At 34.2% G+C, this 27,800-nt stretch overlaps 1 protein-coding gene across 1 annotated transcript; it reads left to right on the forward strand.

Moving 5' to 3' along the window:
- The first annotated feature begins 8,735 nt into the window (after positions 1 to 8,735).
- LOC138691217 (uncharacterized) lies at positions 8,736 to 25,551 on the forward strand. The gene is made up of 2 exons (XM_069813015.1): positions 8,736 to 9,153; positions 24,974 to 25,551. The coding sequence occupies exons 1-2, from the start codon at positions 8,776 to 8,778 to the stop codon at positions 25,343 to 25,345; spliced, it is 750 nt and encodes a 249-aa protein (XP_069669116.1). The 5' UTR covers positions 8,736 to 8,775; the 3' UTR covers positions 25,346 to 25,551.
- The last annotated feature ends 2,249 nt before the right edge of the window (positions 25,552 to 27,800 follow it).

Raw genomic sequence — 27,800 nt, forward strand, 5'->3', positions numbered from 1 at the left:
AGCCAAGGGTAAACGTGATAAAGGATGAGAATGGTGACTTGCTTGCAGACTCTCCATCAATCCTAAACAGATAGAAATACTATTTTGCGCAACTACTAAATGTAAATAGGCCAAATAGAAATGATCGGGAAAAAACTGAAATACAAACTGCTGAGCCATTTATACCCAAACCCACGCTTTCAGAAGTCGAAATTGCGATAGAAAATCTGAAAAAGTACAAGTCTCCAGGTATCGATCAAATTCCAGCAGAATTAATACAAGAGGGTGGAAGTGCATTATATAGCGAAATTTATAAACTTGTACTTGCAATTTGGAAAAGGAAATTGTACCACAACAATGGAAGGAGTCCATAATTGTACCAATTTTTAAAAAGGGGGACAAAACCAACTGTGGTAACTTTCGAGGAATATCACTTTTGTTGACGTCGTACAAAATTTTGTCCAATATTCTTTTGAGAAGATTAACTCCGTACGTAGATGAAATTATTGGGGATCATCAGTGCGGTTTTCGGCGTAATAGATCGACTATTGATCAGATTTTTTGTATTCCACAGATAATGGAGAAAAAAATGGGAGTATAAGGGTACAGTGCATCAGTTATTCATAGATTTCAAAAAGGCATATGACTCTGTTAAGAGGGAAGTATTATATGATATTCTTATTGAATTTGGTATTCCCAAGAAACTAGTTCGATTAATTAAAATGTGTCTCAGTGAAACATACAGCAGAGTCCGTATAGGTCAGTTTCTATCTGATGCTTTTCCAATTCACTGCGGGCTAAAGCAGGAAGATGCACTATCACCTTTTCTTTTTAACGTCGCTCTAGAATATGCCATTAGGAAAGTTCAGGATAACAGGCAGGGTTTGGAATTGAACGGGTTACATCAGCTTCTTGTCTATACGGATGATGTGAATATATTAGGAGAAAATACACAAACGATTAGGGAAAACACGGAAATTTTACTTGAAGCAAGTAAAGCGATGGGTTTGGAAGTAAATCCCGAAAAGACAAAGTATATGATTATGTCTCGTGACCAGAATATTGTACGAAATGGAAATATAAAAATTGGAGATTTATTCTTCGAAGAGGTGGAAAAATTCAAATATCTTGGAGCAACAGTAACAAATATAAATGACACTCGGGAGGAAATTAAACGCAGAATAAATATGGGAAATGCGTGTTATTATTCGGTTGAGAAACTCTTATCATCCAGTCTGCTGTCCAAAAATCTGAAAGTTAGAATTTATAAAACAGTTATATTACCGGTTGGTCTGTATGGTTGTGAAACTTGGACTCTCACTCTGAGAGAGGAACATAGGTTAAGGGTGTTTGAGAATAAGGTGTTTAGGAAAATATTTGGGGCTAAGAGGGATGAAGTTACAGGAGAATGGAGAAAGTTACACAACACAGAACTGCACGCATTGTATTCTTCACCTGACATAATTAGGAACATTAAATCCAGACGTTTGAGATGAGCAGGGCATGTAGCACGTATGGGCGAATCCAGAAATGCATATAGAGTGTTAGTTGGGAGACCGGAGGGAAAAAGACCTTTAGGGAGGCCGAGACGTAGATGGGAGGATAATATTAAAATGGATTTGAGGGAGGTGGGGTATGATGATAGAGACTGGATTAATCTTGCACAGGATAGGGACCGATGGCGGGCTTATGTGAGGGCGGCAATGAACCTTCGGGTTCCTTAAAAGCCATTTGTAAGTAAGTAAGTTACTTCTCATTCCTGTACTTACTTGCAAAGGAAAACTGAATGAATATCTGAAATTTATTTACTTACAAGGAGAGGACACGCTCTGTATATCACCGAATGGAATACGTTGAGTGAGATGAACGTACAAGACGTACTGTTTAAAGTCATACCTGGTATGGGTGGCCAATGACCCCTCTTTTTGGAAATATTGGCTATTGTTTGTGACATACTTCCGTTAGGTGCTCAATAGGGAAGCATTGGCGTGTGTAACAGCGTAGCCCATATGTTGGATGCTGAGTTGTTATCCAGGCAACCTGAGTTCGAATCTTAACTGGTTTTATATTTTTTCTTTTAATAATGATTAATATTGTGATCACAGTTATCTATTTACATACCTATATCATATTTCTCAATGTATTGAATGCTTCATCATGCTTTAAACAAATTACTAATTAACTAACATTGTATTGTAAAGGATAAACAATGAAATACTGTTCACGTAGGAAGGTAAGATGTGTCACTGGCGTCTGTTCTATTTCTGTAGCAGCTATTCCATTTCAATTTGTATCTGATTCATTATGCTGCCATAAAAACACACAAAACATACATATTTCCTGCACCATGCACAGCAAATGAAAGAAGGTTGTCCACAGTCACAAACATTTTTCCGCACTTCTGCTGCGAAACAGATATCCTTCACATTCACAAACACTTCTCGTTCGTTTATCAATTTTGATGCATACCACGCATATTTCAACGTGGCTTTGAATATAGGAACTGACAACTGAAAGTGAATAATAATAATAATAATAATAATAATAATAATAATAATAATAATAATAATAATATCAAGCTTTAAAAAATGAGAAGGCATTAGAATTTGAATTCGGGTTGCCTGGATGACAACTCAGCATCCAACTGCATGAGCTACGCCGTTACACAGTCTAACGCTTCCCTATTAGGCACCTAACGTAAGTATGTCAAAAACAATAGCCAATATTTCCAAAACGAGGGGTCATTGGCCACCCATACCAGGTATGACTTTAAACAGTGTGTTTTGTACTTTCATGTCACAGAATCTGAATTAATTTGGTGATATACAGAGCGGGTCCTCTCCTTGTTAGGCTCTTTTTATACTGATCTATAAAAGGGAGCTAAACTAAATTTACTTCAATTTTTAAATTTGTCTCTTCCTTTCTCTGAATTTTTCTACTGTACCATCTAATATGCCTGATACCTTAATGGCTTAATACAACAGATCTAAATTAATTTTCGAATTAGATCTCAATAACCACATTTTGAATTCTCTAAATTTATTTTTAGATGCCATATGGTTTCAAAATGGAAGAAAATAGCTTATCTATTGATTTATTGAACTCCGTTATTCTTGCTCAGATATAAGTTTATGATTATTCTACAAACTCTGTCTCTCCGATGTTATTAAAGTGTTTTACATTGTCTGATATTGATTGAGATGGCAAGATAATGGATTAAGATTATTCTCTTGTTAATTTTGACATTTTTTTTCAGTATTGCTAAATTAATTGTATCATCACTTTCAATTTAACGCTGATATTCTCTTCAGGATTAAAAAAAAAAAAAGTTTCTATAATGCCAGGCGGAAATAATCCATCAAATAACAGTTCCTTTACGAAAATCTTACGGCCCGGCACACAGTGGTCCGGATCGCTAAAAAGCCGGACAAAAGTCATTTTCCGAACTTCATTTTAAAAACACAAAATTACCTCAATAATAATCCTCAATAGTCATTCTAATAAGACCAAGTTTTTTCGAAGAATACTTCAAAGGTTCTGGTCAATACTTACGGTCAAAAGTGACACAAATCTCTCCTGATTAATTCTCAATTTTTATAAGTGATTTCTGAACATTGTGTCTGCCTTAATTGGATACTTTAAAGTAGAAAGGTGCAAAGTGCCAAAATCATAGAAAACGAAATTATTATGCAGAAAAGTGCAATGTACCTCGGAGGATGATATATGAAAGAGGCTACATCCACTTGTGATTCTTAAGCGATATATTTAGATGTTACATTGCCAGCACCATGCAGTTTCAGCCGGTAAGCGCCCTATTGAGCTGCATCATAGAATGCAATGGATCTTCGACAGATCATGTTTGTGCCCAAACTTACACACGGCGAAATGTTTTACAGATGTCAGCTTTCACGTTATAACTTTGGAGTTTGTGTATGTGATACAATGCAATCTTATATGTGTATGGGGATGAAAGCATCGCGAGTAGACGTGCCAATGAGATTGCCTCGTATGTACTAAAACTGATGAATATGGACATAACAACCAAGAAGAATCTGATAACTGTGCAGCTGAAAACAAAAATCGTGTAATGGTTTTCATGTGTCTCTTTTTAGTTGCCATTGATTCATTTGAGCACATAGATCAACGTTTCCTTCTCAGCGGCCACACTTTCTTGCAATGCGATTCTGATTTCGCTTTGATTGAAAAACGACAGAAAGTGACAAAAGCCTTCATTCCTAGTGACCTGCTTAAAATCGTACAAGACTCTAAAGTTGTAAAACCATTTCAAACCGTTACAATGCTAGAGTCATATTTCCTTAATATGCAAGATGTTGCTGATCAACAAATTTCCATCAAGAACTTGAATATTTCTAAGGCATATTGCATTCAGTATGATGTGAGTAAAGCAGGTAGTGTTTCTGTGAAATACTCCCATGATAATGAAGCAATACATACCATTAAAGTGCTTAAAAAAGAAAAAAGAAACATGAAAGATGTGCAGTCAGCATTGTTTCAAGTTGAAGCATAAAATAGGGAAATTACTGAAGAAAAGAAGGGGGATCTACTAGCAATGACTCCCTATCTTCCAAATGAGGAGCATGGGCAGTTCTACAGGCAGATCTGTGAGTAAAAATTGCTCCATAATAGGAAAAAATAGGTATTGGACTTTGCACCATTCTACTGCAACTGTACCCATTACTTAACCCTTTTCACAATCTGTGTTATATAATTAAATATGGAGAAATAATGTATTTACATACCACTATTATTAATGAGTAAACACTGTACTATTGCTGTTTTCTATCAGTAAAGAAAACATGACACAAATATGTGTACAATTATTCTTATAGCTACATTTTTTTATCTTATCTCCAATGTTTCATTTTGGCACTTTGCACCCTTCTACTTTAAAACATCCAATTATGCAAAGTAAAATGCTAAGTATATATTTTGTGGATGTGTTATGACCTTATGTATTGGGAACAATTACAGTTTTCAGTATTTTTTGTTTCTAAGTACTGATAATAAATCAAGTTTCTATTGCTCGTGTTTTGGGCAAAAAACAAAATTGTTTTAGAGCTTTAAAAAAATGCGCACCAGTGTACACCGTGAAACTTACATAATGTATATTGGTAGGCATTTATAAGTTTGTCACTGAAGGTTTCATCTGCAACACCCTGCAACACTGCGAATTATGACCTCTGAATCATATCTGTGCGCATGGTCCGTCAACACGTGTCGCGCCATACGCACTTACCGAGAGTTATGTTTGATTACTTAACCTCTTCCCTTACTATATATTTTACCAGTTTGTGGAAAAAAGTGTCATATTATTTTATTTTCGTAAAGAGGTCATTTAATATTGCAGAATCACAGTACATCATAAATTTCTTACATACCTAAAAAATCACTATGAAATACACATACATTTATACCTGAATTATCATCTCGAGTTATCTCGTGCACCTTGATTCCAGCTCTCTAGTTGTCCCACTTCGATTTTCTCCTGAACTATTTACCAACTTATCTTTTATTATGGATTAATTTATGAGGTACAATACCAGTGCTGTTATCAAGGCGTTAAATGTTGCTTGTCGTGTGATAGACTCGAAAGCAGGGTATTACGCACAGTGGCACATTGCATTCCGGACAGTAGTATCTGCTCTTGTGTCGAATTTCATTGTATTTTGAGTCTCTCGCAATACTACACATGAAACACTGTCTGGTTGGTTGTTCTTCTTCAGAGTTCTTGGAATAACGTCTGGAGAATGTCTACCTGTAAGCCGAAGCGGGTTGTATTTTGAGTCTGTAGTAGGCCGCCACGAATTATTTTCAGCATTCTGTGACCACTTATTAGCATGCCGAATCGTCTCCTCGAATATAATGTTGATGAGGTCATTATGAAAGAATAATTTAAAAAAATTGAGAATTATCGTTATCAGAAACAATGTTAAAATTTCAGGGAATGGGGACCTCGGAGGTGCAGAAGAAATGGTGCCAGATGTCTTCTATTCAAACCACTGTCGAAAAGACGCGACATCAACTGATCTGAATTTGTTTGTTGGTCTAGAACTTCGTCTTCTGATACCGATATTTCATTTCCTAATCTTCTACAGAAATATATTTCTGATTAAAAGTTTCGGAATCACTAACTTGATCCATCTTTACACAAAACAGCACAAAAACACTAAACACAAACAGAAACCGCCCAAAATAACTAGGATCTACTCACTACTGTGTGTGAATGCTATATGAGCATAGAATTCCACTCGCAAGGAAGAAGTACAAAAAACACCAACAGATATAGCAATATCACTAACTTCTGTAGCCATCTAGTGAGGAAAAGGTTAATGAAAGAATGGAAACGTATATATTCGGGATATAATCCTTAGCAGCGAAAATGGGACTCAAACGAGTTAACTCGGGTTAATAAATGTTGACACAAGTTAGCAACCGGAGTTAACTCGGGTTAATCAGGGAAGTGGTTAAAAGACGGAGGAGTGATTTGTTGGAAGTAAACAACAAAGGCCCTTAATTTGTTCCATATTCAGAGGACTTTTTTGATTTCAGGTCATTGTATAATGTGTGAAATGTAATTACTTAAATTGGTAATAGTTGGGTGAAATAGAAGTACTTATGAGTTAGGTTAACATTTGCTTATTGTAGGGGTTATTATAGAATAGTTTTTATTTATAGTCCTAGGTTTATTGCATTTATTTATTTATAGTTACAAGTAAATTTACGTTTACTTTTTACTGCTTTAATTATTGTATTATTGTAATGGTATTATTGTATATTATACTACACACATTATATATCACTGCCACGGGGTGTATACCCAATTGTAGTGTTAATCTATACTGATAATAAATCTGTAGCCGACATTTTTCTGGTAATTTTCGATTTTCCAAAAATAATTGGTCCTAACATATATAATTAACTACCCTGAAACCGAAAATCGCTTTATTGAAATTTTTGTTTGTCCGTCTGTCTGTCTGTCTGTCTGTCTGTATGTTTGTTACCTTTTCACCGATAATGGCTGAACGGATTTCGATGAAAATTGGAATATAAATTAAGTTCGTTGTAGCTTAGATTTTAGGCTGTATGGCATTCAAAATACATTATTTAAAAGGGGGGGGGGATTATAAGGGGGCCTGAATTAAATAAATCGAAATATCTCGCTTATTATTGATTTTTGTGAAACATGTTACATAACAAAAGTTTCTTCACAAATCATTTGCGATAAGTTTTATTCCATGCAAAATTTTGATAGGACTGATATTTAATGAGATAAATGAGTTTTAAAATTAAAATTACTGCCATCTAAGGCCATGTAATGAATTAAAAAACAAATGACTTCGTCTATAACGGGTCTTGGACAGCAACAATCGAAAGCTATCAAAGATAGCCTACAGAGAATGTTTCTGTGTTTGTATGAAGTAATATCGGAAGCTAAATTAACCGATTTGTATAATTAATTATTATTTCACCATTGGAAAGTGTAGTTTCTCTAGATGGACATAATGCTATGATGTTATTACAGTAACTTCTGATATAATATAATATAATATAATATAATATAATATAATATAATATAATATAATATAATATAATATGTAATTTAAGTTATTTGAAGGGTTCAGAACCATAGTAGGCCAAGCGCCATTTACTGAATACGTAGAAAACAAGAGTTAAAATTAAGTTATTAATATAATTCAATGGAAACCTATAACAAGTAAAATAAAATATACACATTAAATCTAAATGATGTCAATCTTCATTAAACTATGGTTGCATGTAATAAAAATTGAGAAACATGTTAAAGGAATTGTAATTGCACCAATTGAGTGTCTCTGGACCAAAATGATCGCATTTTAATTATTTGGATGCAATTTAAATTAAGTAACATATTAAATGATTTATCCTTCTATCAAACACGAATGTTCCCTGGATCAAATGTCCTATTTTAATTATGTAATTACTTTATATTTATTTCTAACGGGTGCAGCGGAGCGCATGGGTACGGCTAGTAAATAAATAAATAAATAAATAAATAAATAAATAAATAAATACATAAATAAATACATACATACATACATACATATATACATACACACAAACATACATACATACATAAATACATACATACATACATACATACATACATACAGTCGACCTGGTTGGCGAGTTTGTATAGCACTGGGCTTCTATGCCCAAGGTTGCCGGTTCGATCCCGGGCCAGGTTGATGGCATTTAATTGTGCATAAATGCGACAGGCTCATGTCAGTAGATTTACTGGCATGTAAAAGAACTCCTGCGGGACAAAATTCCGGCGCATCTGGCGACGCTGATATAACCTCTGCAGTTGCGAGTGTCGTTAAATAAAAAACATACATACATACATACATACATACATACATACATACATACAACCTTAAGGAATTGTTCCTATTGGTTCTACATAAAATATTAGACACAATGATTACAATTCTTACTCTCAGTTTAAAATTCGAAACAGTAGGAATAAAATGCAAAATATATTTGTGTCATACTGTATGTAAAATATTAACATGTGTAATTTAAGTCACACCACTGTCGATGTTGTAACTCCAAGAATTAATTGTACAAGCAGCAGCCACTTGACCGAGGCACAGCTGGCCATGTGAGTGACCTTGCCTTTGCACAGGTTTTGCGGTTTGCATTCGCGTCACGTGTCTCGGACTTGTGCATCTTTAACAACTAAACTAGCATGTTGCGAGTCCTAGGGTTCAGTAAGCGTCCTTCACGAGTCAGAACATGTCGGGAGAAGTAAGCACTTGGAGCAGGCCTAGCTCCGTTCCTTTCCCCACGGTGTGGCGGAAATATGAAGGAACATCGGAGATGGCTGACGGCAAGAAGCCTAAATTTGTTATTCAAGACTTAACGGAAGATCTTTTAGAAGATGTTATAGAATTAATGTGTGTCATCTTTTGTAAAGATGAATCTATATTAGGAAACGTCAGAATTACAGAAGATCCAGTTTCATTAAATGAACTTGGAGAATTCTACAGGAGAATGTGGCGAGATAAAGTTTCTTTAGTGGCGCTACTTGACGATGGTTCATCTAAACCTCGAATTGCTGGTGTTAATATGTTGGTCATCTGTCGTAAGCAAGATAAATTTTGTATTGACGATGTAAGTACATTATTATTATTATTATTATTATTATTATTATTATTATTATTATTATTTTACTTAAGGGGAGAGGATGGTATTTTTTTTTTTTTACTTTCTTCCTATTCGGTGTAAAATATTAATTTTTTGTATGTAGAGAGCTCAGAACTGTGGCAACTCAATCAAATAAAATTATTATGAAAAAAATTATTTGGGGGCCCTAATTTGAAAAAAGTATACCCAATGCAGGATTGTACTAAAACCGATACACCTAAACTGTTTTTAAAGATAGATTCAAACAGTTTTTTGCAATGTATTTCCAGCATGTTCTACAAATTGTCTGTAACAGAATTTTGATATTAGTCCCTACGTTTGTAAAATAAACAATTAAAATTTAGGTAACTTCATAGAAGACGGGCACCTGGTTGGATGTACTAAGTATTACCAACTTTTTTACTTTAGAGTTAAATGTTAGTGATTTTTAGTGACTTTTATATGTTAGTTCTAGGTTTTTATACGAGGTGTCGCATTGATGATGTTTCAATTTGATTGGTTATAGTTGTCATTTGTTCTAGAATTTTCGTTAATTTTGAATGGGTAATGACGTTGTTAATTGTTCTTGGTTGTTTGAAGTGAGTGGTGTTATGCTGTTTTGCTGGCTAAAGCTATTGGAAGTTTGTCATTTTATGATTTTCCTTCGATTTCAATGGTTATAGTTGTCATCATGTGTTCTAGAATTTTCGTTAATTTTGAATGGATAATGACGTCAGTAAGTTGTTCTTGGTTGTTTGACGTGAGTGGTGTTAAATTGTGTCTGATGGGTAAACCTATTGAAAGTTTGTCATTTTATGATATTTGTGAAAGATGTGTGAACATAGAACAGAGTATTACATTTTATGTCATTTTGGTTCAGTTCTTTCGCTGGTGAATAAAAATTGTAACGATTGTTGACGAGAAAACTGTTCCTGTGATTCCAAGGAATTGTTCATTGAATTCTCCATACAAGTTAAGGTGTAATAAGAGTTCAAAGAGAATTTCATTTTGTGTAAATACAGGGTTTAGTTATGTGAACTTAACTGTACGACAAAGTGGTGGTTTAGTTCTTTGTTGGCTGCATGCTTTAAGTTCAGATTGCCTTGAAGCCTGTGTCATAATGCAAGTGAAGTGGTTGTCTTTGAAGACGTCAATGAGGATTGAATTTTGTTTGATTAGGTGATAAAATATTGTTTTGTTTTGTGTTTTAGTGATTTGTGGGGGTAAAGTGCGGGCGAAAACTGCCAGAAAAGTACTACCAACTATGAAGTTCAAATGCCACCAAACACCATAAAAATCAAAGATGAAAAATTAAACATTTTTTCATTTTTTGAAAGGCTTTTTCTTTCTTAAAAATATTAATATATGTTTAATTTTCCATCTTTGATTTTGTAATGTTTGGTGACATTTGAACTTCATAGTTGGTAGAACGTTTTGGTAGTTTTCGTCAGCCATGTTGGATTTTGCCCGTCTTCTAGGAAATTACCAAAATTTAATAACAATTTTCTGATTTCCTTTCTTGCAAACAAACAGACTTATTTTTAAAATGAAATCAATTAATGAAATTCTGTTACAGAGAAAAGTTTCCTAGTAGTCTAAAGAATGTGTGTTCTAAATTTCATGCATGTATCTGTAATAGTTCAGAAATTATATCCATTTTTGTCTGGCAACGTAGCAAAAAAAATGAAGTTACTGGAAACCGATAAAAGCGGGCGTGTGATTTAAAAATCCATAACGCAGGAAGTTTAAAAATGGCGACTCAACATCCGATATGGGCACAAAGAGCTACAAAATGTTATACTATTTATTCCACACATACCACAGAGTATTTTGAAGAATATATATTTTTTTAAATTCACTCATTTTTCACCAAAAAAATACCATCCTCCCCCCCTTAAAATTTTCATCAATGATGCTTTTTGATTAAATAATAAGATGATTTCCATTATATCATTAGTATCAATCTCGATTTAGGGCCTAATGCTCTTTTCCAGTCTCATTGTTCTTCTCTGAGATTTGAAAGAAGTTGAATTTATCTGTGAGGAGTATCTAGTCAACATTTGATTATATTTTACATTTTAAAATTTACTTAACGTTTTATTAACAATGTCACTATATTGTTGAAAAGAAATCCAGTAAGGTAATCAGCCATAGCGGGATTCGAACACACGCCCAAGAGTCCCCTCTCGTTATTCTGTGACTGCACCAAATGAAATTACAACACAATGATATACTATATAAGTGAAAGTAAACTAATGCCGCGTTACTGAATTAAATTATCTTCCACTCAGTGGCGTATACTGGTTTAAGGGTCTGGGCTACCACTGACCCTATTATTACACAAAATATATTTTAAAATCCCTATAATAAAATTCCTTACATATTTATGTGAATTCCAGACGTCTTGATTGGGACGAAAATACGTTGATGACTTCGTCCTTGAAATTACAGTTGGCCCACTTGCAAAGTTTCTGTAGAAATGACTTTTTAATGGATATTAGTGCCAAGCCGGATAAACGTTCTTGTGTATGAGTTGATCTACAGTAGGATTTTATTCTCTTCAACGCAGAAAATGTTCTTTCTACCGATGCTGACGTAGCTGGTATTGTCACAATTAATGTTGCCAATTTAAGGACTTCAGGAATTCATTCATTCATTCATTCATTCATTCATTCATTCATTCATTCGTTCATTCATTCATTCATTTCATTCATTTATTTTATTCCATAGATCTTACATGAGCAATGAAGCTTTAAGATGTGGAACATGTCAACATTTTACAATATTACAATTACAATTTTTACAAATTTTTATAGTTTTACAATTTAGTAATTTTCTACAATTTTTACAATGTTGTACAATTTTTTTTGACATTTTGGCGAGATGTAGTGAGATGAAATGAGGTCCGAGGATTCGCCAAAATATTACCCGGCATTTGCCTTTTCGGTGGGGGAAACCTCGGAAAAACCCAACCAGGTAATCAAATCAAAGGGGGTAATCAAATCAAAGGTGTTGATGCCAAGGACTCGTCATAGACCATCCGGCTTCAGTCCCACGGCTGTGGAAAACCTCGGAAGAAACCAAAGTCCAAAGGGGGATCCAACCCAAGCCCGAACGCAGCTCCGGATCAGCAGCCCAGCGAGTCTGCCGACTGAGCTACATCGATGGCTCTACTAAAAGTATACAATACATAGCCAATCAGATTATTAAATTTACAAACGCAAACGATCATTCATAAGTTGAGCTATATTATAATACAAAACAATTTAATTAAATTTAAGGCATAAACAATTCAACCAGTTGTGATATACAGAAATTGATAATACATATCATGCAAACTATTTCAAATTACAAACACAAACAATTTATCAGTAGAGCTATATAGATTACTATTCAATTTAAAGCATATACAATTCATCGGCCAAAACTATACAAATATATACAATACAAAGTAGCATACTTTCATTAAGCTATACAAATTTGTGCAATTAATATCAAGTAGATTAATTCAATTTATAATCATAAACAATTCATCAGTTGAGCTATACATATTACCATTCAATTTACAGTAGGTCTATATACAATTCATCAGTAGAGCTACACAGACTAGTAATCATTTTAAGAACATATACAATTCATCAGCCAAACTATACAAACATATACAATTAAATTAGTTCAATTTACAAACTTATTTTCGTTAAGCTATACAATTCATATGAAGTAGATTAATTCAATTTATAAGCTTAAACAATTCATCAGTTGACCTATACAGTATACTATTCAATTTACAGTACATACAATTCATTAGTTATGCTAAACAAAAAATACAATACATAGTAAACAGATTAAGTCAATATAAAAACATATTTTAGTTGAGCTATATAAAATTGTACATGTCATTTAAGTAGAATAATTCAATTCACAAGCATAAACAATTCATCAATTGTGTAGAAGGTATGAGTATGTAGAAATTTGGTTAATTCTTTTCTGAACCTTTTCTCGTTGTTCTTCAAATCTTTAAGATAATTAGGCAGTGCATTGAAGACTGTTATACATGAATAGCGAACTCCTTTTTTAAAACAGCTTAGACTAACAGAGGGTAGATGAAGATCTGATTTATGTCTTGTATTAAAATGATGAATGTCTTGATTAGTACTGAATTTATCTTGGTTCTTAATATACAGCATCATTAGGGAAAGAATGTATTCACAAGGTAAAGTCAAGATTGCTAAGTTTCGGAAAATATTTTTACATGAGGTCCTTTTATGCACACCGGTCATTATTCTTATAGCTTTCTTTTGTAAAACAAAAACGTGTTTAGCTTCACACGAGTTACCCCAGAATATTAATCCATATTTCATTACAGAGTGAAAATATGCAAAGTATGACATTTTAAGTAAGTTTATATCACCAATAGTAGATAAGGATCTTAATGCATAACAGGCAGAGCTCAATTTACGAGTAATACATTCTATATGCGTTTTCCAGTTCAAGTGATTATCCAATTCTAAACCAAGAAACTTTGTGCTTATAGATTTTTTGAGATGAGTTCCATTTAATCGAATACTGTAGGAAACCTGAGCACTATTGTGTGTACTAAATTTGACTGCACTGGTTTTATCAACATTAAGTGCTAGTTTATTTGCATGGAACCATTCATTCATTAGATTCAGCACTGTATTAGAAGTGTTTATAAAATGATCGTATTGTTTGCTTGAAATAATTACACTTGTATCATCTGCAAATAAAATTACATGGGATGAATTGTTTATGGTCAACGCTAAATCATTAATATAAACTAGAAACAACAATGGACCTAAAATTGACCCCTGTGGAACACCATGTTTAATATTTCTAAATTCTGAATAAGTAACTTTATGACTATTTGGTACATTTATTTCTACTTTTTGTTTTCTATTTGATAATTACGATGTAAACCAACCCAACATCTCATCTTTAATACCATAAAACTTCAATTTTTTTACTAATATACTATGGTCTACACAATCAAATGCTTTAGCCAAGTCACAAAAAATCCCACCTACATGTAGTTTCGAATTTAATGAATTTAGTATTTCATCCACCAAACTAAAAGCAGCATTCTCTGTCGATTTTTGTTTTCTAAATCCAAACTGTTCTAAAACTAATATATTGTTGGACTCCAGGTAATGATATAATCTAATATACATAACTTTCTCAAACACTTTTGAAAATGTTGTTAATAATGATATGGGTCTGTAATTAGCACTAGTACATTTATCTCCCTTTTTGTATATTGGTTTTACTATTGAATATTTGAGTCTTTCTGGAAAAATACCACATTGCATTGACAAATTGCATAGATAGCTTAACGGATGGGATAATATTTCAGAACAAGCTTTCAGAACTTTACTTGGAATTTCATCATATCCAGAGGAATATTTTGTTTTTAGTTGTTTTATCACATGCATGATTTCTGCTGCGGTAGTGGGAATAAATTTGAGACCTAAAAACTCAGTGTTAAATGCATCAGTTAGGTAACCAAGTGCAGCATCTTCTGCACAATCTTGAATGTTTAAGTTCTGAATAATATTTATATAGAAGTCGTTAAAATGATTTGCAATTGATTTTGGGTTATCTATTTTACTATCATTAATTTTAATGCAAGTAATATTTTCACTCTTTGAATATTGATTAGTTTCATTTTTAATAATATCCCAAATAGTTTTAATCTTATTATCTGAATTTTGTATTTTTTCATTCAGATACATTTTCTTTGCATCTTTTATAACTTTTGTCAAAATTTTACAGTAATTCTTGTAGTAATTAAGAACATGAGGATCATCACTATTCCTACTCATTAAATATAGATTCCTTTTTCTAGCACATGATATTTTAATTCCCTGAGTTATCCACATGTTTTTACTTTTACATTTTTTCACCACCTTGACTGGAAAACATTCATTGAAATAATTCGTAAATGTAGTGAAAAATGCATTAAATTTAGTATTAATATCAATGGTATCGGTACTATATACATTTTCCCAAGATTCATTTTGTAGACATCTATTTAAATGATGAAGAGATTCAGCATTTATAATCCTTTTTTTTATTTTTAGATTAACACTTTGGAATTTTTCACTCATATTGAAAACACTTAGAATATGTGCATCGTGATCAGACAGGCCATTGACTAATGGTACTGTTGAATAGGAATTCAATCTACTTTTATCTATAAATATATTATCAATGGCAGTACTACTTCCAGCTTGTGTTCTGGTTGGAAAACTTACTGTGTGACTAAGATTATAAGTTTCAAGAAGTGAGTTTAATTTTCTTTTACGTGAGCTTTCTGATAGATAATCTATGTTTATGTCACCACAGATTACAAATTCGGTATGTGGTTTATAAAGTCTTTTCAATAATGAATCTAAGTTAGTTGTAAATTTCTTATAATCTCCCATTGGCGCCCTATAAACACATAAGATAATTAAATTTGATATCTCATAACCAATTTGTATTCCACAGATTTCAATATCTTGTTCAAGGCAAAAATCAGATATATCAATTTTACTAAATAATAGATCCTCTCTGATAAAAATACAGGCACCCCCTTTTTGGAAGACATCTCTACAGAAATGAGAACCTAATACATATCCATGTAAAGACAGTTGTAGTATTTCCTGTTGCTTCGTATGATGTTCAGTTATACATAATATCTGAGGTTTATGCTTTTGAGTTGCTAAAGAAGTGATCAATTCATCAGTTTTTTGTTTTAATCCCCTAATATTTTGATGAAAAATAGTGAAGTTACTGTGTTCATTACTAGAAACATCAGAGCATTTACAATTTAGTTGAACTTGTTTCAAACACCTTACTGGTGGGAGGTTTAACCTAAAAAAGGAGAAGCCCTAGCATTAACTAACACAGGAATATTACAACTCTGCTTTTTAACATGGCTGCCTCTGATGCTATTAGCATAACTTGGTTCAGCTGGTTTTCATATATGGCAGATAATATTTCATGGATAGGTTTGTTCGAAAAATCAAAGACTTCTGCTGAATATATTACACTTAATTCATTTTTCAAACGTACTTGATCAAAGTGACTGTTATAGGACTGAAATAATTTGTTTAGTGCCTCATTCGGGAAGTTTTCTCTATAAGCAGAAAATTTTTGAGAATCTAGATGTGTGAACTGAAGCTTTCCATAATCAGAAAATCTGTCAGTAATTTCCATGTGCATACGATCTAGTATGCTGTAGTACAGCTGCCTGTATTTCAATTCATCATCTCCTTTTCTTCGCTTTAATGGTGGTTCCATTATATTGGCTGAAGAATTTTCATTTTCCATATTACTCCATATGGACGGAAACCCACTACGTCTGAACTCGGATATAGTACGTTTTAACTTTGATACCTCTTGCAAGCAGTATGCTATGTCTAGACTTTTTGTCTGAAGAATATTGTAGAGCACATCTGTATGGGCGAACACTCTAGCATAGACTTCAAGAAGAAATATATTCTGAAACTGTGTGAAAAAATGCAAATATCCTTGAGCCTGCAAAATTACATCATCATCCCAGTTTTCTTCAGAGTAATTACAAATGATATTTTCAAAGAAAGCAGTCAGTTGTTCTCTGTATTCCTTTACTGTATTTACAAGCCGAGATGTAAAATTCCATTTAGTTGGTGCTACTTTTGGGAGTTTCTTTTTCATAAATTCCTTGAGTGTTTCTGATCTTTTAGGAGATGATGAGAAAAATGCAGCTAAACCCGGCAGTGTTTTGAAAAAAAATGCGGCATTCTGGAATGGATAAAGTAGTTTGTTGCAAAACTAAATTGAGAACATGGCTGTAACAATGGACAAATAGTGCTTGAGGATACTTTTCTTGAACTTTTGTTTTTAAGCCATTAATATTTCCCGCCATAACTGAAGCACCATCGTATGTCTGTGCAATTAACTTATTGCCGACATTGTATTCTGCTATAACACCTTCCACATGCTGAAACAAAGCAGCAGCAGTTTTGCCCGAACTGACATTTGTGAATCCTATAAACCGTTCTTGAATATTGGCAGTACTGTCGACGTATCCTAAAACAGTGGACAATTGACTCTGATTAGAGCAGTCACTTGTTTCATCAACAACAATGGCCACAAAAGGTGCTTCTTCTATTTCAGATTTTATGTTCTTTATCATAACCCCACTTATAGCAAATATTAAGTCATTCTGAATTGCGGGAGAAGTACCACGGAATACTGTTGAACTCTCAAGATGATTGGCCAGTAAATGGTCAAATTCACTTAAGGAACTTAAATATTCGATATAATTTCCTCTATTGTCTGATTTCACACTCTCATTATGACCCCGAAAAGCCAATTCTTGTTTTCCTAGAAAGTAGACTGCGTTAATAAGACGCAGTAAAAGCTCCCGATTTTTTTTCACAAGAGCATTGTGTTGGTTGATGTGTAGAACTTTTTGCTTATCTAGCTGTAAATCAATTCTTGTCTTCCCAAAGTTTGCAAAGTTCATGCTACTATAAATATGAGATTTTGATTTGTCGTGTTTTAGGACTGTCGTTCGAAGGGAGTTCATATTAGAAAACCCCTCTTTTGACCACACATTAGTTTCGCGGCTAAATAACAAACATGCCCAGCAAAATAGTTTAGACAGTTTAGAACAACCACACAACCAATTCCACTTACCATATGATGTTGAAGTGAAATGGCGTGTGTACTCACGCTGTTTTTCTTTTACGTCCATGGACAAATTTAACTCAGGAGTTGGTCTTTCCATTTTCACAATTTCAACTTTCTTGTATGTACGACGGTTAAAAGTCACTTTTAATAAACCTTCTATTACACAGTCATTTTCAACACAAACCTCTTCAGAAACTTGTTCTGCCGTATTTTTCACAATATCACTTAATTGGGAAATTAAAAACTTAATAATTCACAATTAATATAACTCTTAGACACTCGAACAAATCACAGATTTAAAACACTGCACTGCAAGAACACAATCACATTAATGAGCTAGCGTACTAAGCATATTGTTGCTTCGCGCCTTCCAAGAAACCGATCACGAGAGCGGCAACTCACCCTCCTACAGTGCACGATGGAAACAGGAGGGAGTGGGGGACGGGCAGTTGTGCGACGTGAGCTGAACGGTCACAGGCTACCCTTCGCGGCAGCGGTTTCTCCAGTGATGCCGCCTTGACAACTTGTTTCTTTTCGAGAGCAGAGAGCGCATATAAATCTAACAATTACTTTAATTTTAATTACTGTGGTAAAACTAATACGGTAATACAAAATTATTACATTATGTTATATTATAAACTTTTTCTTTTGTAATTTCCTTGGGCTACCGCCGGTAGCCCCGGTAGTCCGCAAAATACGCCCCTGCTTCCACAATAGGCGCGACGCTGTTATTCCCGGCGTGACTCCTCCTCTTTGCTTACGTCTTAGGAAGTGAAGGCTCTATAAAGTCTATGTAGGTAGTATCTTTCGTCATTTTTGTTCTTTCGCTGTCGAGCTACCAGACGAGGAATCTACAGGGACATCATTTTATTTTTACTTCAAGTTTTATTGTACCTGAGTTTTTGAATGTACTACACTCCCACCCCTTCTACTAATGAAGTTCAACCGTCCTTCACACAGATCCAAGACCGCATATATAGTCATAGTAGCCTTACGGTCATAGTAAACAGTACGTTCCAAAAATATGTTCGCGTTTTCCAGTGACGAAAGACCTTTCAATATTGCATCATTTTCGCACAGGTACTGTCGACCATTTGCCTACGTCGCATCCCGGTTTCCCCCACCAGCTTTTATTCGCCAGCTAGTGGCTGGGATGTCTTAGCTCATTTCTGTTAGGAATTTGACGTGTACGTAATATTATACAACTGTTTAAAATAATTTAAATAAAAGGGCCTCGTTAAGTAATTAACTGTCACGTGATTTCCTCCCTTTCTACGACCCTATGACACAACCACTTGGACGGACAGTAGATAGTATGTCTGAGTAATTTTATCCTTTCGGATCGGGCAGAAATGAAGATTGAATTTACAGTACGTAAGGTAGGCCTACTCTTTTATAGAATAGGTACAGAATTATTTCAACATGAGTTACTAGTACGAAGAACGAAACTGGTAATTGGGATTAGGTACAATAGTCTATAGTGCGATAATATGCACAAAAGAACTGAAGCCGTTATCGAAATTAACGCCCACCATTTTCAAAAATGTGTTTAAATATCCATATTATGATTATTTTTCAATTTAACTTCATTCTCTATATTGTACGCTAATGTGCTGTAGACAGTATAATATACACTGCATAATGAATACGTCCACATGGACAGCTCAGTTCGTTATTAAAAACACTCATTTTTAATACTGTACTGTATTTTGATTGAACAAAAACCTAATGAAAATGATCAAACTCAAAAGCGCAATATTTCCTAGTTTACATAAATGGATGAACTACTTTTCTTCCCTCCTATACCTAGTAAAGTTATTTGTTTGTATATTACGCCAGTATCATCGAGCTCCACTCGTGGAAGGAGGTAGCAAACGGCATTGATCCAGAGGTATAGGCAAGTTAATATTAAAAATGTTAGTAAAAATAAAATGATCTCCCTGTATTTGCCACACCGTTAGACATACCATGGCGTAGCTCGTATGATAATAAATCAAACGCACTGTAATTAAGCAAATAACTGAGCGGCAAATAACGTGCTAAATGCCCTGCCCATCTAAAACGGTATCCACAGTTAGTTTATATTTTATGTACGGTATTATAAACATTTTTATTCAGAAAAAAATAGATACTTAGAACTGCCACTTCACGCAGTTCAAATCCTCAATAACTCCGCTTCATTTTCTGCTTCAGAGGCATTTTTCTTGCACTAGTAATGACTTACTGTGTGCTGCATTATCAACCACTCGCCTGTAGAACTGAAGGTTCCTTCCATTTATTTCTGAAATGACGCTTTAATAATGAATCTATATCCGAACACGTTCCTTTTTTAACTGACACACGTAAGGACAAAATTTCAAGTTTGACCTTGTCAGTGCTATTACTTTTTTCTGAAAACAGAATTTACAAATCATTGACCAGATCTGTAGAATCCAATTTTCACGAGTCAGGATCATCCTCTTATCCTCGTTGAATTTGAAATGCCACTGTCCAGCAATTTTCATAAGGTTAGCATATTATTTCCCAGTCATACTGCTGTGTCTGTACCACGTTATGTTATTGCACTAAATTGCTGGAATATGTCTTTATACTCGAGGTCTAATAATCGTTTGTCTTCGATTTGCCTATTAGGGGCTACATAAGAAATATTTACACTTTATTACTTTATAATATTTTAAGTAACACAGTCACAATATCGAATTGGCTCGCAACGAAGTTTAGATGATAAGAGGTAGCAAAGGAGGGAATCATGTGACTTAATTCGGATCGGAAATATCGGGAATTGTATCTCACAGTTCCGAGGAAATGTAGGCGTTTGAATCTAAACTCTGCATTCGCAGTGTTCAAATCAATAGGAATTGTCGCTATTTGCTTATAAATTATTTGTGAACAATTAGATTTTAAAGTGGAGAAATTTTTTGCGTGAAAATCTCATTTCCCCTGCAAAGTGGAAATGTCGGGGTTTGCATCTATAAACGACTCGAGTGTAGTAATGCGACACTGCGTAATAACATACGCTTAACTCCACTCGTCAACTAAACGCTCAGGACGCTTCCTGCCAGGGTTACCAGATAAAGGAAACGCAATCGTCTTACCAACTTATGAAAATGTCGTACTTCAGCATAAAATTGTCGGACATTCATCATTTTACTATTTTTATAGACGGTGCGCAAAAATATATTTCATATAACGTCCAAAAAGATGGTTAATAGGTCTATAAATAAATTATGTATATAAAATTCTACTATAATATTTTAGTTCCATTAAGGAATATTAGTATATATAAGACACAGCATACTAAAAAATAAAATAAAAATAAACTTTTGTGTTATCACTATTTACGATTTTTATTTTCAAATGGAAGCTACCCTTGGGAAAGTATTGTTATTTAATAATTATTAGTAATCAGATAGAATGTAAAGAAAGTTAGGTGTACAGGTGATTAGTAAAATCTGAACAGAATATTTCATTACGTCTATAGCAATAATTTTCAAAATTTTTAAATGAATTCCAAAAGACTTAAAACATTCAACTGAGTATTTTGGAACTGTCCCCTTTGCTCCGAAAAATAGGCCAAATACTTCAATCTGTCCTTGTATATGATAATAATCCCTAAAGTATTGAATTGTAGGGTCATAGATGGTCTTCTTTTTTTCATGTACTGCTACAGATTGTTTAACTATAGTTTCAAACCGCACGGTGGGATCGATGATAATTGTTTTGTCATTTCTTCTATCAATGGCAATGATGTCAACTCGGCGAGAACTTCCACCTTTTGCAAGGCAGTGGACTTCTTGGTGAACCTCGTAGAAGGAAGGAAGACTTTTAGCAATAAGTTCTCGTATTGCATGGTGTCTAGTATTCCGGATGAGAGTTCCATGTTGGCAGAGCCCCAGAATGTGGGGTAAGGTTTCTATCTCAGTGCAATATCTGCACTGGGAGCCATCCTGAGACCGACCTGGCATGGCACGCACGTTTGACACTTGTCCTATCATTTTAATTGCCTCCTTCCACTCGGATACAGAGAGACCATCCCTTGTTTTTATCCAACGGTTAGCTGGCGTGTATTCCTGAAATAATGCCACACCTCACATCCACAATGACTTTCAGCAGTCAAACAAATCAGCAGCCATTTCTTCATCCAATCACGTATATAACTAAATTATAGTTGATATCCACAACGATATTTAGCATTCAAATTACCTTCTTCATCGAGACCGTCATCCCTGTGTAAGGAAGCACCATGAAGCTCGGTCGAAAACAACATTATTATATTGAAAGCCAGAAGAAACTTTACCTTTGGCCTGCGCGACGATATACAGGGTGATTCACGAGGAAAGATAAACAATTTAGTATGTGAATTCTGAAGTCATTCTGAATCAAAAGTTCATATGAATGTAGATCCGTTTTCGAACGGTTACGGAGATACGGCTCTTTGATTTCACAAAAACTTCTAAGATTCCATTTTACTAACTCGCATTTAGAGACATAACGGACAAATTTAAAGTTTATATTCACGTATACATACATACCTAATATTCTAGACGTCGGGGTCGATGTTTTCGCACATTTTCAAAAGTACCTCCATCTGCTTCAATGCACTGTTGCACTCGGGCGTGAATCGCGCTCATCGCGCGGGAGATTTGCACATAACTGTTCTCTATGCCGCATCCAAAATACGGTCGATTAGCGTCGCTCTCGTTTCTTCCTTCCTTTGCTATACCAAGTCTTTCATCCAATCCCATAGACAGTAAGACTCTTCGATATGGTACCCTTCTGTTAAGAAAGCGTCGTTCATATTCAGCGACGGCATGCAAGGAACTTCCATCGCACAAACCATAAACACACACAATATCGGCGTATTCTGTAGTCGAAAATTTATAAGGCATCTTGAAAAACACAACTTAACACTTCCGATAACTGTACCTGTATAACTACTGTACTGTAGGTAGCTGACTGGACTGCTATGAATTGATGATAGTGTAGGCTATTTGTGTTATCTGCGAGTTCTGTGTCATTACATCAAACAAGGGCAGGCGAATGGACATTTGTAATGCCCCACCACCCGGTTTCTTCCTCTTATCTACATCGTTCACAATGCATATTCCAATGTTATGTCATTCATTGCGACCTTGACCTTGTCTCATGCCTCGTCTCACGTCAGCAGCATATGGTAACGTCTGATTCACATTGGGGTGAAACGTTTTACCAAAAAAATGCATCTAGCTCCTCCATCGTTCGAAAACGGACCTATGTTCATATGAACTTTTTCACTCAAAATGGCCTAAGATATCGTATCCTATTTTTTTTTTTACTTTTCCTCGTGAATCACCCTGTATATTTAATATCAATCAATGCGGAGCAGATGATTACATCAAATTAATCCGCTTGCATTCGACTCAAACCTGACACCGCTAAAGTGTCTCTAAATAATTTATTGTACGCGCGTTTAGACTTCTTAATCCTACTGCGGTACTATTCGTATTTCATTGTTAAAATACTTCTATTGTTGAACATACAAGGAAATTACCAGATCTCTGAACTCGTGTTACTTTGATATAACAGCACCATACATGAAGCCTGGAGCTCAAGATGATGAATTAGATTTGCACGGCAAATATAGTCACCATATTGATTTTCAAAGCATCTTTTATCCCTTTAAAGCATTTTTTTTTTCTTATCAGTCAATGATATACTGAATGAAGAAAAGTTGTCTAGAAAAGTGAAGAATTAACTGTCAATTTTATTTTAATATAGACCAACATTATAAGCTACAAAATAATTTTGTCCCTTTAGAAAGATTGTCATACAAAATTGCGTACGACATAGAGTTCGGTCGTACCTCGTACAATTAATCAAAATAGTCGTACGTATGGCAACCCTGCTTTCTGGTGTCCGCGCTCTCCATCTCCACCATTTGGGAATTTTGGGCCTACCGTAATGAAACTGAACGCCCGTCCGTGCTGCTACAACTTAAGGCTGGTTCACAATAAACCGGAAACGAGAATCGGAACGAAAACGATAAAATTGTTAAAATGTGTACATTTAAATGTGAGCATTCACAATTAACGAAAAGCTTGCCGGAGCCCGGGATCGGGAACGGAGAGTTGGCCAAGTTTCAACTTTGGCGTTCACGTTCCCGATCACAGCCCACTAGATTCATTCTATTGCCATCTAAAAGCTATTTTGTCATATATTTTGTAGCAAGAAGAACGTGACATAACCTATGCATTATTTTGTTCTGTGCTGTGCATCATGGAGCAAGTTTTATTTGATGAGATTCTAATATTGAGTGTTGAGGAAAATCCTCACGTTTACGATAAGCGGTGCGCCTCATATAAAATTGAGAAAAATGAAGAAGAATACGTGGCTTTCAATAGCTGCATCTTTGAACACCGATCGAAAGTGAATAATATTTATTACTGTATTGGTTGTATTACACACTACATATTCATGCTTCAATTCAATAACTGCTGTTGTGTTCATTTTTGTTCTATTACAAATGTTTATTCTCTAATTATTTTACGTTATGGTAGACTTAAAATAGGTTGTGATAATAAATATGCATGGGCATATTTACAGTACCGTTGAAGTTTTGAAGTTGGTTAACCTGTGTTTATGTTGGCTGCCTTGTACTCATGAGAGAACGCCATTGGTCAATTATACACAAATAACATCAGAATGCGCAATATCGACTTCACATGTCGTTATTAACATGCATATCGATATGCATAGACGTCTACGTTCTCGGTTTATTGTGAATAAAAAATTTTCATATTCACGTTCTCTGCTTCTCGTTTTCACTCTGGCTCTCGTTCCCGATTTATTTTGAACCAGCCTTTACCGGTGAATCGAGCAATAGGTTGCGGGAAACTGTTCTCCTACGTCTCCTATAAAGTGTGGTTACTTTTCGCTGCCTCTTTCTGTAGTTGCGTGATCAAGGTGTTCATGTTTTTATTAATAATGTAAAGTCCATATTAAATAATCGAAGTGAATGAAGTATATTACAATTCATTATTTATTTCTGAAATGTTTTAACTGGCCACTAGCTTATGGTTTTAAAAATGATTGTTTTTTCTAAATTGATTAAGGTACACAATAACACTCTCGCTTGAATTTTATGTTTCAGTTCAAAGGACCAGCCTTGAGGACAATTCTTCGAGATTTAGTTGGTTATGCAGCCAACTGTGTCAACATCTTCGAGCATTATGATGTGAAGGAATACTTAGGTGCTTTTGGACTTTTTGTTCACCCGGATTTCAGACGACAGGGGCTTGGAGCTGAGATATTAAGGGCAAGGGAAAATCTCTGTAAATCAGTAGGTCTTAAAGCTACAATGACCTTCTTCACATCGCTTGGTGGTCAGAACTCGGCTCGTAAAGCTGGACTAGATTTGCTGGCAGAAATTCCTTATAATATCTTCAAAACTGAAGATGGGCAAGAAGTTTATCCTGGTATTGAACCGAAGTCAATTAAAGTAATGGGTAAAAGCTACCGTTAATATTTTGTAATTCTGTAAAAGGATAAGACAAGTGAGAAATGTATTTTTTGTACAATTCACTAATAATTATAAACACTGTCATTCTTCCTAGCTACTTTTTATCCGTCTTTGTATATTATAAATTTATTGGGTCTTCAAAAATAATCTTTGTTGAAGATATAGACAAAACAAATTTAAAATTCTCCTGTCCAGCGTTTGAAAGAAAGTCCAAAGGAACATTGCAAAAGAAACATTATCTACTCCTGGTAATACAGTATGATTTATTCACCTTTCTTAAGAGTAGAATAAATATCATTATTAATTGCAGTCTTTGCCAGTTTGTATACAGAAAATTGCAGTACTTATGAAATATTTATCACAAAATAATGTTAAACATTATAATCAAAGAAGACTTGCCGAAAATTCAAAAGTTACGTTTGTTTGGTATACAGTTAGACCTATTCATCCGACCAATTATTTTTGTTTCCTTTTATTAATCTTTATTAACTGAATTCGTTTTCATGTGTTTTTTTTTTTTCACATAATTTCAAATAATTTTTTTTTTATTCTACTACACATATAATGAACATCTTTCATAGAAATAAAATAACTTTGTGCATTATCCATTAATTATTTACTTACAAATGGCTTTTAGAGGACCCGGAGGTTCATTTCCGTTCTCACATAAGCTCGCCATCGGTCCCTATTCTGAGAAAGATTAATTCAATCTCTACCATCACACTCCTCTACGTCTCGGTCTTTCCAAAGAGCTTTTTCCTCCGGCCTCCCAACTAACACTCCATATGCATTTCTGGATTTGCCCATACCTGCTACATGCCCTGCCCATCTCAAACTTCCGGATTCTATATTTCAAATTATGTCAAGTGAAGAATACAATGCGTGTACTGTGCTCCAACCACGAGAAAGTCTCTGCCGGATGAGACGAAAGGGAGTAATGCTGTGAATGAATGTTGATGTCATAATATGTCATAAGGCGACACACGTGGGTACTCGTATCTCTATTGGCTCGCTGTCACAGCACAAACAATAACATTGATACACACATGTTTATACTCCCCTAGTTACAAAATTAGATCACTGTTAATCTCCTGGTCTTTTAATCTCTCCAAGCAGGAAATAAGAAATGCAGGAGAGCGCATTGTTTTTAAACAGACGTTATAACGATAATATTATATATCTACTTCGCTCCAATACATGTTGCAATAGTAAGCACATTCCTTTCACGGTTTATCTCCTGGTTGGAGAACAGTAGTTCTGCGTTGTGTAACTTTCTCCATTCTCCTGTAATTTAATCCCTCTTAGCCTCAAATATTTTCCAAGCACTTTATTATCAAACACCCTTAGTCTCTGTTACTCACTCAAAGTTAAAGTCCAAGCTTCACAACCACGTATAATTCATTACCTGTACTTCTTATTGAAGCATTATTTATAACAGATATTCCATAATGCATAAAGACGTATGCAATAAACATATTATGTTTGTTATGTTCCGATTTAAGACATATTTTTATTTTAATTTGTACTTCAGAATATGTGGACAACGCAGAATTTTACACTTCTTCAAAATTGAAATACATCAATTTTATACTATGCTTTTCTAAGCAACAGGTTTTAACCTGCAATTATATTGAGATATAGATCATAATAATAATGGTAGTTTTTTAACATTAAATTAACAAATTAAAATATAAGTGCCATATAATGACACGTTTTTTCTCTTTATTTCTTTCCCAGTAAATGTATTGCATTGTTGTAGAAATCTGATTCTAGACAATCCTTAGAAGTAAGTGACAAAATTATGGTAATTTATATGGGAGAGGAATGTGTTCCTTATTTTGTACACTAATGAAATTGCTGAGTACGACTTAAAAAGCGTTTCATGTAATACAATATAGCGACATTTTTATTAAGAGTATTATTATTATTATTATTATTATTATTATTATTATTATTATTATTATTATTATTACTGCAAAACAAACAAGTGTCAACTCATGAGATATTTTAAGAGAAATAAAATAAAATGTTTCACAAAAATTGTATTGTTACCTCTAATTATCTAAACTCTGCTTTGTGTTTACAGCAACTAAGAATATACCAGAAAAAGTTACAGATGAGTTCTACATCATTTAATTTTTCAAAACAGTATCATGAACAAGCCGATCATAAGAAGATTGCATTTGATTTCAATTTACTATAGAAAATCAACAGTTAACCTGTAAAAGTTTGTAAACTTTTGTATCAGTAATGTAAAAAATATCATCTGCTTAATGGTACATTTAAGAATTAAAAGAATTTACGTAAGGGACAATATGTTCTACTTTCCATTACACTAAAGTAATTCTATAGCCTACAGGAAATTGTAGTGAATATCTATTTTTAAATCTGCTACACAATATAGGCCTACAGAGTGTCTTTATGAAAACATATCGTCAGCCACTTCTAATAGAAGATT

This window comes from Periplaneta americana, chromosome 16 (genome assembly GCF_040183065.1).
Source record: "Periplaneta americana isolate PAMFEO1 chromosome 16, P.americana_PAMFEO1_priV1, whole genome shotgun sequence".
Lineage (NCBI taxonomy): Eukaryota > Metazoa > Arthropoda > Insecta > Blattodea > Blattidae > Periplaneta > Periplaneta americana.

Bases quoted from the DNA above. Each gene is read 5' to 3' on its own strand.
- LOC138691217 (XM_069813015.1), top strand. From the start codon at position 8,776: ATGTCGGGAGAAGTAAGCACTTGGAGCAGGCCTAGCTCCGTTCCTTTC. The intron at 9,154-24,973 runs GTAAGTACATTA...TTTATGTTTCAG, and splicing joins ATAAATTTTGTATTGACGAT to TTCAAAGGACCAGCCTTGAG.